Source organism: Erythrolamprus reginae, chromosome 2, assembly GCF_031021105.1.
Source record: "Erythrolamprus reginae isolate rEryReg1 chromosome 2, rEryReg1.hap1, whole genome shotgun sequence".
Lineage (NCBI taxonomy): Eukaryota > Metazoa > Chordata > Lepidosauria > Squamata > Dipsadidae > Erythrolamprus > Erythrolamprus reginae.
In genome coordinates this window covers 138,591,585-138,607,886 of record NC_091951.1, presented here as the reverse complement: position 1 = coordinate 138,607,886, position 16,302 = coordinate 138,591,585, and the positions used below count along the sequence as shown (strand labels likewise).

At 39.4% G+C, this 16,302-nt stretch overlaps 2 protein-coding genes across 4 annotated transcripts in view; one reads left to right on the top strand and one right to left on the bottom strand.

The window, feature by feature from the left end:
• The first annotated feature begins 1,861 nt into the window (after positions 1–1,861).
• NDUFB7 (NADH:ubiquinone oxidoreductase subunit B7) lies at positions 1,862–7,858 on the top strand. The gene is given in 4 exon segments (XM_070739610.1): positions 1,862–1,959; positions 1,961–2,042; positions 6,121–6,292; positions 7,589–7,858. Coding segments are annotated over 4 exon segments (384 nt in total). The 5' UTR covers positions 1,862–1,929; the 3' UTR covers positions 7,689–7,858.
• Positions 7,859–13,336: 5,478 nt separating this feature from the next.
• The window catches only part of TECR (trans-2,3-enoyl-CoA reductase), a 39,774-nt gene continuing 36,808 nt past the window's right edge, over positions 13,337–16,302 (bottom strand). For all 3 annotated transcript variants that reach the window (XM_070739608.1, XM_070739609.1, XM_070739607.1), the window contains one exon: positions 13,337–15,938. In XM_070739608.1, coding sequence (XP_070595709.1) covers positions 15,811–15,938 — 128 coding nt within the window. In that variant the 3' untranslated portion in view covers positions 13,337–15,810. The remainder of the gene's footprint in view (positions 15,939–16,302) is intronic.

Below are 16,302 nucleotides of genomic sequence, written 5' to 3'. Positions count from 1 at the left end.
GCTTAGTAATGGGTTTTTTAAAATATTTTAAATTATAATTATTAGATTTGTCATGAACTGTTTTATTGTGTTGTGAGCCGCCCCGAGTCTACAGAGAGGGGCGGCATACAAATCTAATAAATAAATAAATAAAATAAATAAATAACTTGTAGATTCTGCTGGGATAATTGCACAATAAAGTATTTTTTAAAAATGCCAAAACCATTGACAATGCTTTGACAAACACCGCTAGAATGTTTCTCCATTTTTGATCCAATATTAATAATAATAGAGCCGTTATGGCACAGTGGTTAAGAATGTTGTATTGGCAACTAATTCTAACAATGCAGGAATTTGATTCCAACGATTCTAACCGACTCAAGGTTGACTCAGACCTCCATCCTTCCAAGATTGGTAAAATGAGAACCTGAATTTTTGGGGGCAATATGCTAATTCTGTAAACTGCTTAGAGGAGACCTCCGAAGCACTATGAAGTAAGTCAGGTACTCCTCGACTTACAACAGGTTAGCCCTCAATTTACAATAGTTCATTTAGTGACCAGTTATAGTGCTGAAAAGTGATTTACGACTGTTTTCCACACTTATGACTGCCGCAGCATCCCTATGGTCACATGATCAAAATTCAGAGGCTTGACAACTGACTCATATTTATGAGTGTCCTGGGACCATGTGATCATCATCTGTAGCCTGACAATAGTCAATGGGAAAACCAGTAATATAGTTATTACTTACACGTATTATTTATTTATTTATTGGACTTATACGCCGCCCTTCTCCGTGGACTCGGGGCGGCTTACAACATTTTAGTAAAAAATACTATAAATAAAACATTCTAGGCCAATTAATAGGATATTAACTTTAAAAAAATTCTTAAAACTAAACATTTAAAATCAAAAAGTCACACACATACTATCACACCAGATACATTCATTGGGCAGAACTGTGTACCTTACAATTGCAGTGTACCTGACAACTGCAACTAACAATTGTGTACAACTGCAGTTATTCACTTAACATCTGTGGCAAGAAAGAACATAAAATGGGGCAAAATTCACTTAACAAATGCTTCACTTAGCAACACAAACCCAATTGTGGTCCTACGTCAAGGACCATTTGTATAAATGACAAAATGCTATTGCTATATTCCTCCAAACAGAGACAACTTCTTGAACATCAGAAAAGCTGAAATGGAGGACTATCACTAATTAATAAGGCAGGTAGAAAGGCAGAAATTTCTGGCATTTTTGCAGTGTTCTCTTCAAATTTGGCCGTAAAATGTGTCCGTAAGCAGCAAGCAACTATACAAAACTGAATTTTAATTGTAAGCCATGTTGCAAGGCTATTTGCAAACTATTTTTCCTGCATGGGCTTTCAAAAGGCAAAGGACACTTCCAAATCCAATTGGACCCTCGATCATTTTTTTTCTTTATTGGCCAAGTGTGATTGCACACACAAAGAATTTGTCTTGGTCCATATGCTCTCAGTGTACATAAAAGAAAAGATACATTTGTAAGAATCATGAGGTACAACACTTTAATAATTGTCATAGGGGTCAAATAAGCAAATGTTGACAAATGAAAAGAAATAAATTATTGGGGGGGTTTAAAAAAAATGCACTGCGGTTCTGGATTCTTTTCCCCTATTCCCACTCGGGTGAATTTGCAGGGGCAGAAAACGGCCGAAACGAAACCCCGCGTGCAATTTTCTTTCTATCGCGCAGTCGTAAAAAAAGCCGACGCCGAGGGTTCCTCGAGAACCAAATCCGGAAGTGACGCACCAAGGCCGCGAAGAAATCCTGGGCGCTTCCAGAGTCGAGAACTTTTAAGGCGGACTCCGCGGCCGCTTCCGGTTCCGGGGAAGAGAGGAAAGGGGGGGGGGAAAAGCAAACAGCAGAAGCCAACCGAAGCAGCGGGCAGAGTCCTTGGCGGCAATGGGGGCTCATTTAGCCCGCCGGTATTTGGGGGGACGCGGAGGTGGAGCCCGACCCTTCCGCCCTGCCCACCTTCGACCCCCTCCTTGGCCTCCCCGAGCGCAAGGAACGCGGTGAGCAGCGCCGGAGCGGGTCGCGGACTAGGAAGGTCACCCCGCGCTGAGCTCCGCCTTGCTAGCTCCAGGAGTCACGGGCTGAGCGGCCCGTCGGCGGCCCTCCAGGGTTGCGAAAATATTGGGGCCGCGCAGATTTTGACCCGTGGAAGCTGGGACCTAGAGGGCGTCAGGCTCTCCTGCCTCCCTCGCCATCGGCCACCCAGGGACACCGCGCGGAGCTTGGTCCCCAGGTTGCCTCTTGCTCAGCCGGATTGCCTACGGGGAGGCGTAGTTTATTTATATTTATTTATTTGTCAAACATGTATAGCATAGTAGTAGTTTATGTGGTGCTGAGATGCATAGGTTTTTTTTCTGGCTCTCTAGGGGAGAACATAAGAGCCAGGCTGAATCAGCCCATCGAGTCCAGCATTCTGTGTCTCACAGTGGCCCACCAATTGTCCATGGGGATCTTGAGCAGAAAGAGAAGGCAAGACCCTTCTTTTCTCTTGACCCTCAACAAGTGGTACTCAAGGGAAAAGGGAGGATTCTCAAGGGAGAATCGTCCCTTAATCAATGCATCGACAGGGACCAGATTTGATTCCACCAAAGATGCTTTTGGCAAAGAGGCGACTTGGACTTCATCGTGGTTTTTTTTCCCTTCAAATTCTCATCCAAGAAGCTTCTTCAGCTCTGGATGGGAAAGCAAAAAGCCTTCAAAGCATAACGGAAAAATCAAATTGCCTCTTCCATAAAAGGAGACAACCGGGAGAGGATGACTGGGAATCCCCTGCAAATTTCTGTTCAAAATGAGAACTTTCTTCCTTTTGTATTATTTATTTATTATATATTAGTTAAGCTCATATGCCGCCCATTCCTGAAAGGCTCTGGGCAGTTTCCAATAAATAAGAACAATGTAGAAAACAGTATAAAAACATTAATAAGAACCCTAGGCAAACATACATACACTCACTCTAATTCCTAGCCAATCTAAGTTCCATTCGCTCAGCGGTTCCAGGCCTCCTGGGACAGCCAGGTCTTCATGGCTTTACAGAAGGCCGGTAAGGTGGGAAAGGTGTGAATCTCCGGAGCAGTTGGTTCTATAGGGTCGGAACCCCTAGAGAAGGTCCTTCCACGTGGGCCTGCCAGTCGACATTGTTTGATGGGACCCGGAGAAGGCCGACTCTGTGAACTGGGAGGTGTGCTACAGAAGGCAGTCCCGGAGATAATCTGGTCCTGAGCCATATAGGGCTTTATTGGTGATAACCAACACCTTGAATTGCATTCGGAGACGATCGCCAATCAGTGCAGCTTGCAGAGCATCGATGTTACAAGGGTGTATCCACTGGGCACACCTGTAATAGCTCCTGAGGCTGCATTTTGTACCAGTCGTAGTCTCCGAACCACTTTTCAGGGGTAGCCCCATTGCAGTGGTCATTTAAATGTATCAAAATATATATAATACAATAATCCATTCCAATGGACTCTAGGTAGCTTGCAAAATATACTACTCAAAAAAATAAATGGAACACTCAAATAACACATCCTAGATCTGAATGAATGAAATATTCTCATTGACTACTTTGTTCTATACAGAGTTGAATGTGCACAACAGCATGTGAAACTGATTGTCAATCTGTTGCTTCCTAAGTGGATAGTTTGATTTCACAGAAGTTTCATTTACTTGGAGTTATATTGTGTTGTTTAAGTGTTCCCTTTATTTTTTTGAGCATGTATATAGAATAAGGCAATGATATACCTATATCTACTTGAAATATATGAGGCCTTTAATTTTACATCTGTTGATACATTTGGAGAATATATCGTATATCTCTTCGTTAGCTGTCTTTTTTTCCTACTTCAAGATTATTCAGCTCCTTCCATTTCTCTTCATGGCATTTAAATTCTTATTTTTGGATTAAGTGTGATACATAAACTGAATATTATACAGGGTGCATTCCAAAAGTAATGCAATTTTTTGAAAAACAGTAATTTATTGAATAGATTTGCACAAACACTTAAAATTCTTCAAAGTACTGTCCTTGGGCATCTACACATTTTTCCAGCAACTCTGCCATGACCGATGAGTGTCCTGAAAGGCGTCTTCCGGGACCTTTTCCAAGGTCTTCCTCACGGCTGATTGGATCTCTTCTATGGACGAAAAACGGGTTCCTTTCAGCATGCCTTGATCCGAGGGAACAAAAAGAAGTCTGCTGCGGCGACATCAGGACTATTGGGGGAGGGGCAGCATTGGCACCTGGTGTTTGGCCAGGAACTCTCAGATTCGTAGCGCGTTGTGGCAAGGGGCGTTGTTGTGATGGAGTTGCCAGGTAGCAGAGATGTCTTTTCTCATGCTGATGACCCTTTTTCGGAGTCTTTCCAGCACATCCACATAGGCAGCGTTAACTGTCTGTCCTTGAGGAACAAACTCCTTATGGACCACTCCTTTACTGTTGAAAAAGACAATGGGCATTGTTTTCACTTTTGATTTGCTCATTCTTTCCTTTTTGGGCTTGGGGTACTGGTTGGTGTGTCACTCAGAGCTTTGGCGTTTTGTTTGTGGATCGTATTCAAAAACCCAAATAATCAGGTTCAATTTCTATACGTTGCAAAAATTCACTTGAAATTTCCGCTCGGTTGGTCTTTTCGTGACACAGTCGGCATGCAGAGGTTTACAATAACTGACGTCCTGACTCTTCCACAGCTTGGAGAGCACTGAGACCGGTTTCACGGCAAAGCTTAGCATCCCCCACACCTACTCCAAGTGCTTCGGTCCTACTCCGACCAATAGGAGCAGCGCGGGAAATTCAATTGCATTACATTTGGAACGCACCCTGTATTTGAGGTAGAAACTGATCTATGTAAAATAAAATGGAACAACTTATTTCCTGTGATTTGGAAATTGTACTTTTGTCATTGGTGGTGCAGCCTGAAATTTCATTTGTCCTTTTTGTAATTGCTAGCTCTTCAGTTTGCAACTGGCTACTAATCTAACCTGGTCATCTTTTCCATCATTGAAATTTTGCATTTGTCTTATTTAAAATTTCATCCTATTACTTTTAGCCATTTCTATAATCCAATTATTCTCAAACTGTTTACTTTTTAGTGGTCTGTGAGGTCCATTAAATAGTCCGTCCCCATATTAACCTGTCATTGGGTCAGAGCTTACTTGCTGCTTCTACCTTCACTCCTGTTCATCACCAGTTAGCTAGTTCATAATGCTGCATTAGTGGCTGACAAAATATTATTGAAAGAAATGAGTGATAATATAATAATGTTAGTATTACAATTCAGAAATTTGATAATACTGAGTAGGTCTCAAGTGCAAATGAACATTTTTATAGGAAAATATATGCCAATATTGTTATGGAAAAGAACAGCAAAAAATAACTCAAGTGGTAAACATTTTTTGTATAAAATCTAATTTTGAAAGGCTTTTAAAAATTCAGAGGATAGGGAGACATATTTAAATGTAATTTATAATCAGTAGTTTATTTTCTCCAAAATATGCAATTTCCATGCTCCTAAAGTAAAAAATAAAAGGTAGGTTTATATGCTTGATTCTTGATTCTTTTTAATTTCTATTTAGTAAATCGCAGTTATAAAAAGCTTTGCAAAATGCTCAAACTCTTCAAGATTTTTAATTATGCTTTTGTTTCCTAGGATATTAGCTGCCAATTTTATGTAAGCCTTTTCATCCGTCAATAATAAAGACTTTGACAAGTACATCTTGATGGACCTTTTCTCATTGAGTAACTTCTTTAATAAATTGTGGGAGTGATAGAGACATGATACAATAAAGCACTTAATAAATATCTTATGACATTCTTATTAACATTCTGATTAAGCATGGACTGAATGGCATAGCTGAACGATTCCATAGCTGATTTCAAAATAATATTCAAAGAACACACATCAATAATTTCTCATCAGATTGATGTGGTCTGTAAATTTTTATTGAACAAATTCTCTCAATTAACTTGTTGAAGATGCTTTCAAAAACAACATGTTAAGAGAATTCCAAATGCTTAATCTTGAAGAGCTTCCATTTAGATTTTAATCTCCCTTTCCATTTTTTCCTCCTCCTGTTCTCCTATAGTGATGATAGCAACACATCAAGAGATGAATGATGCCCAGATTCCTTACAAATTCCGGGATTATTGTGCCCATCATTACATAATGTGGATGAAGTGCAGACGTGACAAACATCCTTTTACAATCAGGGGGTGTAAACATCAGGAGCATGAGTGGAAGTACTGTGAGCACCTGGAGTAAGTCAGACATATGGCTTTAATCTGCTTTGTTGCTATATTTTGTCCTTTATTCTTCATTATGTAAATTAACTATGTAAATTTCAGGAATTAGAAACTACCCTGGATTAGAAGTACTGCCTCTAAATATCCCTGTAATTCCTTTATGAAATGTGTTCTGTTTCCACTATAGCCTTTAGACAATACCATTTAGACTTAATAGAGAGGTCCCTCTACTTACGAACTTAATTCGTTCCGTGACCAGGCTCTTAAGTAGAAAAGTTTGTAAGAAGAAGCAATTTTTCCCATAGGAATCATTGTAAAAGCAAATAATGCATACAATTGGAGAAGCTATAGGAAGGGTGGAGGCCCTATTTCCTCCTAGGAAATTCCTAGAGAGTCCCCACGGAGGCTTCTCCCCACCTTTTCCGGTTACACTTTCAGAGGCTCAGGTTTCTAAGTGGAAAATGGTTCTTGAGAAGAGGCAAAAAAATCTTGAACACCCGGTTCTTATCTAGAAAAGTTCGTAAGTAGAGGCATTCTTAGGTAGAGGTACCATTGTATACCCTTCACAGTACTTTACAGCCCTCTCTAAGCTGTTTACAGAATCAGCGTATTGCCCCCAATAATCTGGGTCCTCATTTTATTCACCTCGGAAGGATGGAAAACTGAGACAACCTTGAGCTGGTGGTGAAATCTGAACTGCTGAACTACAGCTAGCAGTTAGTTGAAGCCTGCAGTGCTCCACTCTAATCACTGCGCTACCCCAGCTCTATAAAAATTCACCATAAAAATTCAATGAGTCTTCAAAAAAGTAGCATAATATATTGGGGTGAGATGGGAGGACTATAAATACCATGATGGTAAATAGAGAAGAGCTCATGATAGTCAACCAAGTAGTTTTTCCTTAATGCTAATAAGCCTTGATTAAATTCTACAGCACTTTGCTTTAAAGGGCCACAATCACTGAATCCTCTGAGCAAAGTTATATGCGCAAGGGTAAATCATAAATGAATAATTACTCCATTGTTATCTAGCATGCATAGAGAACTTTAAGAAACATACCACACTACTAAGACCTTGACTGTAAAAGATAAGTCTGGGAACCAATGTGCCTCAGTAATAAAATGTCTGATACTTTAAATATGAAAAAAAAAAATTTTTTTTAAATAATTTAAATAATTTTGAAGACTCGTGAATTTATTTTAAATAATTTAAAATAAAATTATGACATTCAAGCCAATTAATATGCAGCAAGAGAAGCCTGTTTGGCCAAATAGAATTTGAACTGACTTATGCTTGTATCCTTTGTGTTAGCTATGTTATGCGCATGAAAGAATTTGAACGAGAACGGCGTTTGCTGGCAAGGAAGAAGCGCATCGAAGAACGGGCGAAAGTTGCCATAGAAACTAATTAGTTTGGGGTGCTTCTCCTCCCTCCTCTTAAAAGAAACTTCTGGACTTGCTGTATTGAAAACAATAAAAACATTATGTCACAGTTGGGTCTCAGATGTTCACTGTGATTCTACAACAAAATGAATGAATGCACATCTTGGACCTACGGATAATAAATATTCATAAATGTAAAGGATCTGTAAGTATCTTCTTTTTGGGAGTCTTAATCTTGCAATTACCAGTTCTGGCAATTGTGCCAATGAGATGCGTCTAGTTAAGTTCAGATGGAACTGTACCATCTAGTTACTTTTATATTTGTATTCAGCAACATAAAAGCTTTCAGTTTCATTCTGGATAAAGGCAGTTGCTTCTGAATTTATTTATTCAATTTTATTTATTCAATTTTTATGCCGCCCTTCTCCTTAGACTCAGGGCGGCTTACAACATGTTAGCAATAGCACTTTTTAACAGAGCTAGGCTATTGCCCCCACAATCCGGAATATTAGATTTGTATACATTCTGTGCATTTACACCTCTTCATACACAAAAAAAATCCTTTTACAAAAGTTGGAACCTTTGGGAATGATGAATGCTGGAGTCCAGAAGCCACTAGATTGTGCTAAACACCCAAGAATTGCTCTGCCTCATGTGACCTAAAGAATAGTGGAGCAATTTGGGCTGCAGATCTGGGAAATAATCCATCCTGGCTGAATTACTTTATTGTTTATCTAAAACATTTGTTTCTTTCCAGGAAGGAAACATTGAAATAGTTCTAGTAGAATCAGGACATAAATTATTGTAGTGAGGCTATCTCAATTATAACTGATATATTAGCCTGAACTGATGAAGGTGCCACATGCCATTTGTGTTATGGACGATAATTATGCCTATAATGTCAAAGATGGAAACAGAAGCATCTCCTTTATGAATTAGATCTTCCAGATAAAATGCTATGTCTTTTGTCTGGACTGAGCATCTATTTTTTTGCCTCGGCTAAATCATTTCTATACCCAGGCAATGACTAGCAATTCTAATGCTTCACTACGGTGACAAAGGAAATAAAACATGTCATCACTACTATGTGTCATCCACATACTGTATTGTACAGCTTCATTAACTTGAGAAATACCATTTCTCTGAAAATCAGACCCAAAAAATAAAACCTAGGTTTTCCGTGTGCCTAATATAAGCCCTACCCCCTAAAATAAGCCCTACTTATTATTATTATTATTATTATTATTATTATTATTATTATTATTATTTATTAGATTTGTATGTCACCCCTCTCCGTAGACTCAGGGCGGTTTAAGAATCTGTGCAACTACCCACTGCCCCTTCCCTCTGGTTGCTCGTGGTTTCATGGCCATGAGGCACGGTGGAATGGAACTGCCCATGCTTCCCACACTGGCTTTCTTCAGGGCCACCGCAACCAAGCCATCCATGCCCCAATACCTGCCTCGCAGTAGCAGCTGTGTATAACAAACCCACATGGCCGTCGACCCACTTCCGCTTGCTTGCAGCTGCAATGGAGAAGGAAGCTGAGCAGTGTGAGTGCCATAGCAATGAGGTGAGACAGGTGTCGGGCATGGATGGTCTGGCTGGGGGGTGGGGCTCTGAGATAAGCCGATGTGGGGCATGTGGGACAGCTCCACCTCCCCTGCCTCACCGTGAGCAAGCTAAAGTGGGCCTCACTACTGCTTATTTTGGGGCCCACAAGAAAATAACACCCAGTCTTATTTTTAGGGAAACACGGATAGTACCTTGTGGAACCTCATGTTAGCAACATGAAGTACGCAGAAATCCTCCAGCGATACTTTTTGGAGGTGACCAGCCATGAATAAGTAGAACCACTCTAAGGCTGTTCCACCTATATCAAGTTTAGACAACCTACCCCAGAAGTATGCCATGATTGCTGGGGTCAGGAGCCATTGAGAAATAGAATAGGAAAAGGAATATAATTTGTGATTGGACACACAAGGAATTTGTCTTTGGTGCATGTGCTCTCAGTGTACATAAAAGATACATTCATCAAGAATCAAGGTACAATACTTAGTGATAGTCCAAGTGCAAATAAGTAATCAACATATTAGGAACCAATCAATAGAAATTGTAAGGATACAAACAACAAAGTTACAGTCCTACAGTCATTTGTGAGAGGAGATGGGTGATGGGAATGATGATTAACAGTAGTGCAGACTTAATAGTTTGACAGTGTTGGAATTATTTCTTTAGCAGAGTGATGGTGTTCGAGAAGAAATTTCTTGTATCTAATTGTTCTGGTGTGCAGTGCTCTATAGCATCATTTTGAGGGTAGGAATTGAAGCAGTTTGTGTCTAGGATGTGATGTGTCTGTAAATATTTTCACAGCCCTCTTTTTGACTCGTGCAGTATACAAGTCCTCAGTGGAAGGCAGGTTGATAGCAACTGTTTTTTCTGCAGTATAGCAGAATCAACATGGTACTGTTCAGTATCTGTTGGCAAAGCTCATCCAAAGAGTAAATGAAATAGTTTCAGAGTCAAAGCCGAGTTGAAGCCCCTACTGAATTGACCTGGAAAATCTATTTTATTGTCTGACCCTATAAATTAGACACCACACACTTTTAATACTTTGATCAAAAAACAATTTGTCACTAGCCATTATTGGGGTTTTTTTAAAACGAATGACATCTTTCTATGAAAGATCACATCTTGTGATAAGAAATGTATCAGCTGGACTCAGTTGGGTGTCCCTTTATGGTAGATGTTATAAACCATGAAGACAAGTGAAGTTTAGTTATCTCAATCCAATTAGATACCTAGTAGAGATCTTCAACATAGGAATAACTGACCAGTTATGTTTCTACTGATCGAACTGCTAAGTTCATCTAAGTCTTGATGATCTTGATAGGTTTTATTTTCAAATTTTAGAGCCAACATGGGTTCTATATGCAGATAGTCTTTGACTTGAAACTTCATTTAGTGACCATTCAGAATAACAACAGCACTGAAAAAAAGTGACCTGAACGTTTTTCAGAGTTACGACTCTGCAGCATGCCCATGATCACGTGACCAAACTCCAGGCGCTTGGCAATTGGTTCATATTTATGACCATTGCAGTGTCCTGGGGTCATGTGATAACCTTTTGAGACCTCCTAGCAAGCAAAGTCAACGGGGTAGCCAGGTTCACTTAACAATTGGGTTAGTAACTTGACTGCAGTGATTCACTTAACAACTGTGGCAAGAAAAGTCGTTAAATGGGGCAAAACTCACTTAACAAATGTTTCAGTTAACACAGAAATTTTGGGCTCAATTATGGTCATAAATCAAGGGCTGCCTATATCTAGAGCCAGTTTGGTTTACCATTTCGAAGACCAGGCTAGAAAGCGAGAGACCATGAGTTCAAGGTCCCCCCTTAGCCATTAAAGCCAGCTGGGTGACTTTGGGCCAGTCACATACACTCTGTGCAACTTCTTGTGGGGGAAATAGGAGGAGGAAGATGTGTTGGATATGTGTGCCGCCTTGAGTTATTTATAAAATTAATAAAGATGGGAAACAAATAAATGCCTCTAGTTATGCCGGGCCCCAAAAGCCAAAAATTATTGAGAAAATAGAATTCTTTATTGGCCAAGTGTGATTGGACACACAAGGAATTTGTCTTAGTGCATATGCTCTCAGTGTACATAAAAGAAAATACAGATTTGTCAAGAAACATGTGGTACAACACTTATTCATAGGGGTCAAAAGCTCCACTGGATGACACTGAAGGGACGCAAAGTAGAGGGAAAGTCTCTTGACGTCTTTCATCAAAATATTCAGTATTATGTACTCTGGAATTTGATCAAATTTGAGAAGTTTCTCTCGATCTTTTTTTTTCATAAAGGTTTATTTTTTCTCCACAACAGAAAACATATATAACTTTTTAGCATAGCTGAAATGTATAGTAGAGGGTGAAGAGGCTGCACCATGATAGAGGTTGCTCAGATTTTATCATTCAATCTGGCATTTGGTAACAGCACAGTAGGCCATAAAGAAAGCCAATATGTTTACTCAGCTGAGTAAGGACATAACCAGTAGTTGAGAAAGATATATGCACCAGGCCATATCAGGTCAAATATTCTACCTATCCCCCTCCAAACCTCTGGAAGTAATTGGAAAGAGCATCCAATTAGAGCATCAGGCTAAGCAGTAATACAGACAGCAGAACCGAAACAAGGGGTGATAACAAAGTTGCTTCTGTAGGTCAACAGTCGTGTAACTTCTGTGCTTATCTGTAGATCTCATGTGGCCTTGAAAGTTTCTTGTGTAAAAGATCCAAGATTTCTCATCTCGTGTAAACATTCACAATCATGGTTCTGCCAATTTGCTGTTTGATGAACTGCACGTGATTTTTCAAATGTGGGATAGCTTCTTTTCTTTCAAAGTGAGTCTTTCTCACATATTTATTTATTTATTCAATTTTTATGCCGCTCTTCTCCTTAGACTCAGGGCAGCTTACAACATGTTAGCAATAGCACTTTTTAACAGAGCCGGCATATTGCCCCCACAATCCAGATCCTCATTACAGTATATTTGAATAATTTTTTCTTTTCCTATTCTGTCCTTCAACTGGGTAAGCTTCTGGGAATGGGGAATATCATTCTATCCAATTTTACTTGTGTTTAGTTCTGAAGGTAAAAAGTCATCCATAGCTGAATAAAACATGAGGTGCAATCACCCACAATATTTGAGCACCCAAAGGCATTTTGCTGAGCACTGTTGGCAGGTGATCATGAGATAATACAAAGTAACTGTCAGGCCAAAGCCACAATTACAGAAATACAGTGGGAACTGGGAAGGATAGTTGCAAGAAGGGGAAAGATACTAGCCATAACAAATCCCTTTCTTGAAGATCCAAGGTCATCCTTTGTTCAGCACCAGCGGAAGTACGGAGGAGGTCCGTGGATGTGCAGACAACTGGACTGGTCCATATGATGAACTGGTGGGTGTGGGGATGAGGGAAGAACCTTAACCTGGACATGCCTACAGTCCGTAACCAACATGACTGGCAATAAATTGGAGCTTGGAAGAAAGCCAAGGTTTGGATTCTGGTTTATTTCTTTTAGATGTTATTTGGAATGCTGACATTAACAGTGCTCAAAATATTCTTTGGAAATATAGCTAATTAGCAGTAAGTTTCTCATTCAATGTATTTATATTTATAGTCAATCCTACCTGATGTGTCATTTTTCACACAAAAGAGTAATATTCCTCTGTTCATCTTACTGCCTGGTCAGTACATCAAAGTGAGCCAATCTGAACTGGGGAGCCAATTCCGTGACCAACCTACAGGTGCAATTTGTAGCATAAATTACACAAGACTCTCTAATCCTAAATTTAAATTTTCTTAGCCAATAAGCAGTTCCATTTCTCCTTATGCAACTACGATTTGTTAGGACTTCAATGTCCAATCGTTTCTGGTCCAATTTATTGGATAGTTGGGTTATTATTGGATTATTGGATCCAATTTATTAATAGTTAGGACTCCAATGTCCAATCGTTTCTGGTCCAATTTATTTCAAACAAAATGATATTATATTAATATATAAAAGAGGTGTCCATTCTTACCTGTAGTTTTCCCCAATGTGGGGAAATAGTCCTTCAATTTATAATTCCATGTTTTTTTTTAAAAAAAAAAACAGCCTGAGACTGTAGAGTGGCTGGATTATTTTTTATTGATTAGTTTTAAATAAAATTGCACATGAAATGGATTATAGCAAAAAGTCAGTGGCTCATGTAACAGCAAGCAGTCTTGGAGCCTAAGTTTCAGATATCACTGCTCACATGTAGCATAACCTAAGACTATGACAAACATTCATCTTGATTGTGAAAATCAAGTTCCACTCTACTTCAAAAGGGTCTTCCTCCAAATTAAATATATAAGTAGTCCTCATTTACTATCCACTAATTCAGCAACCATTTGAAGTTGGAACGGTGCTAAATAAGTGGAACCTATGACCAATCCTTGAAGTTCTGGCCTTCGCAGTGCTCCACAGTCATGCAATCATGATTCAGGGATTTGTCAACTTCTTGTATTACCGCAATTGCAGCATCCTGTCCTTAGATTATTGCCATTTACAGCTTTCCCTACTGGCTTCCCATAATCAAAATCAATGGGGAAGCTAGCAAGGAAGGTTGCATGTTACTCTAGTAATTCCCCCAGCCTTCTTGCCACACTGTGTATTCCACAACCTTCTTATGCTCAAGTCTGTTGCCCCAGCCACTCCTCCCCACAAGCCACCTCCAAATCACAGCTTGCATCAACCCTCCTAGCAACCCATCTCTGGTCCATACATAAAATTCCTACCACTTCCCACTTAACAACTGTATATCTTGAGGCAATGACAGTAAGTGAAATTGCCAGGATTGCTGTAGTTAAGCGGTGATTCTGATGTGGTTGCAAACTGATGATTCACTTTACAACTACATTGCTTAGCAATGGCAATCCCACTCCCATAATAATCCAAAGACTACCTGTATGCAGCATCACAACCTTAATAACAGTGACAAACAGAAAAATAATCTCCTCTTAAGAAGACGGTCCAAACCTAAGAGGCTTCAATTCTGTGAACACTGAATATTTTTGTAAAAGGAATAATAGGCATTTCCTTATCTCTTAAGTGCTAGAAATAGTTACAAATTTCTCCCCCCTCAATTTCTCAGTGCCCTTGTAAACATATACTACAAATTGAGTAAGTCACACAGATGCAATTTGTAGGATTTACCCAATACCAATACCTACATTGGTATTGATCCCTCTTCTATTTAATGGACATCTGGAAGAAACACCTCCTTTTATCATCTGATCCATTAAATCAAAGTTTCACTTGCATATCTGCATAATTGCCCTGTCCACTCATCTTTCTGTGAGCCTGTGCTACAGAAAGTTACACAATTATTGCTAGTTAGGCACAAGATTGTATTTGCTAGACCTGCATTTCAAGAACCTCTTAACTACAGAAGGCCTACTCTACCATCACACAAAGTTGAGTTACTTCAGGCATACATTTATACTTGGAAGATGATGTTCACCGCTCATAAGTTTCTACTAGGTGGGAAAAGGAAAAGCATTTACGTAGATGACAAGTTGCCAATTTCTATGGTGGACGGGACTGAAACAACCTATGTAACACCAAATCTACTACTGGATCATAACTAATTTGTTTCCTTTGCTTCACAGCAGGGAATTTGCTATGTCATAATTTAGCTTATAACTGGGATAATTAAATAATGTGTTCTGCCCTCGTAAAATTACTTGTGATATCATTCCATTGAGCCATTTTCAATTTTGGCTTCAAACAAAATGCGTACTAGATGAACAAGGGTTAAAAAGGGACACAAGACCATCTTATAAAAGAGATGAAGTTAGTATTGTCACTGATCTTAGTCAGTTTATTTCCCCTCCAGAAAAAAAAATACACTTTTTTTAGTTCCAAGCATCACTCCACAATAAAAATAATATTTACTACTAGGAGAATACCCAAACTGAATTAATAGGCTGTGCTGTGCTTTGAATGCAAATGAAAAACTATGTATCATACCACAAGGCCAGGATGACTGCATCAGTCTGCAACTCCTTAAAGTAGCCATGCCTTTTCCATCCCCAAAAACACCCATTTGGTTTAGCAATGGCACCATGCATTCCAAGGCACTTTTATGCTTTCATATCCAAAAAGTGGCACAAACGCAGTGGAGAAACTTTTCCAAAATTATTAATAAGGACCAGAGTTAAGATTGCTATTCTACAATCTTGCTTTTGGCCAAAGACCAGCTGCCTAGGCTCCATTTATGGTATCTGCTCTTACAAATATAATGCCTAGCAGCTCTTCAACTTTCCATCACCTCTGTATAGTTGGATTGTTCCCTCTGTTCTTCTTGCAGTGTTTGCCTTCGTGGTAACTGTAGGGAAGTGTTATTCTAAGACAAATGTGGTTTTCGAATAGGGACAAAGGACAAAGATGATGGAGGAAAGGGCAATTAACTTTAAAAAGGAAGGAATTCCAACAACCTCCCCCTCAAAACATATTGTGGACAGTGAAACCCCCCTGTTTTAGACTCCAATAACAGCTGCTCAAGAAGATAAAAAATGAAGCTACCAGCCCAGTTTGATGTATTAGTGCAGGAGGAGGCTTAGAGCAGAAAAGGGACGATAGGCGAACGTAGGGGTGGATAATCTCGGAACTCCTTCAGGTAACTTCGGTGTTTACCCTTTGCCCAAATGGTCATTTGAATAAATCCAACCAAGGAAAACAGAGCCACTGTTGACAAAAAAAAAAGTGTGTAACGTTATTAGGCATTCAGAAAAACACCCTCACTCTTGGCCGAAAGGCAGTAAAAAGAATAAAACATTTAACATTGACTTATTTTCCAAATGTATTGCAGGTAGTCCTTGACTTACAACAGTTCCTTTAGTGACCATTCAAAGTTACAATGGCACTGAAGAAAGTGACTTCTGACTGTTTTTCACTCTTACAACTACTGCATTATCCTCATGGTCATACGATCTAAATGTAGACATTTGGCAACTAGCTCATATTTATGATGGTTGCAATGTTCTCTACATGGGGCTACTTTTGAAATGTGTTCAGAAACTACAAATCATGCAAAATGCAGCCACACAAG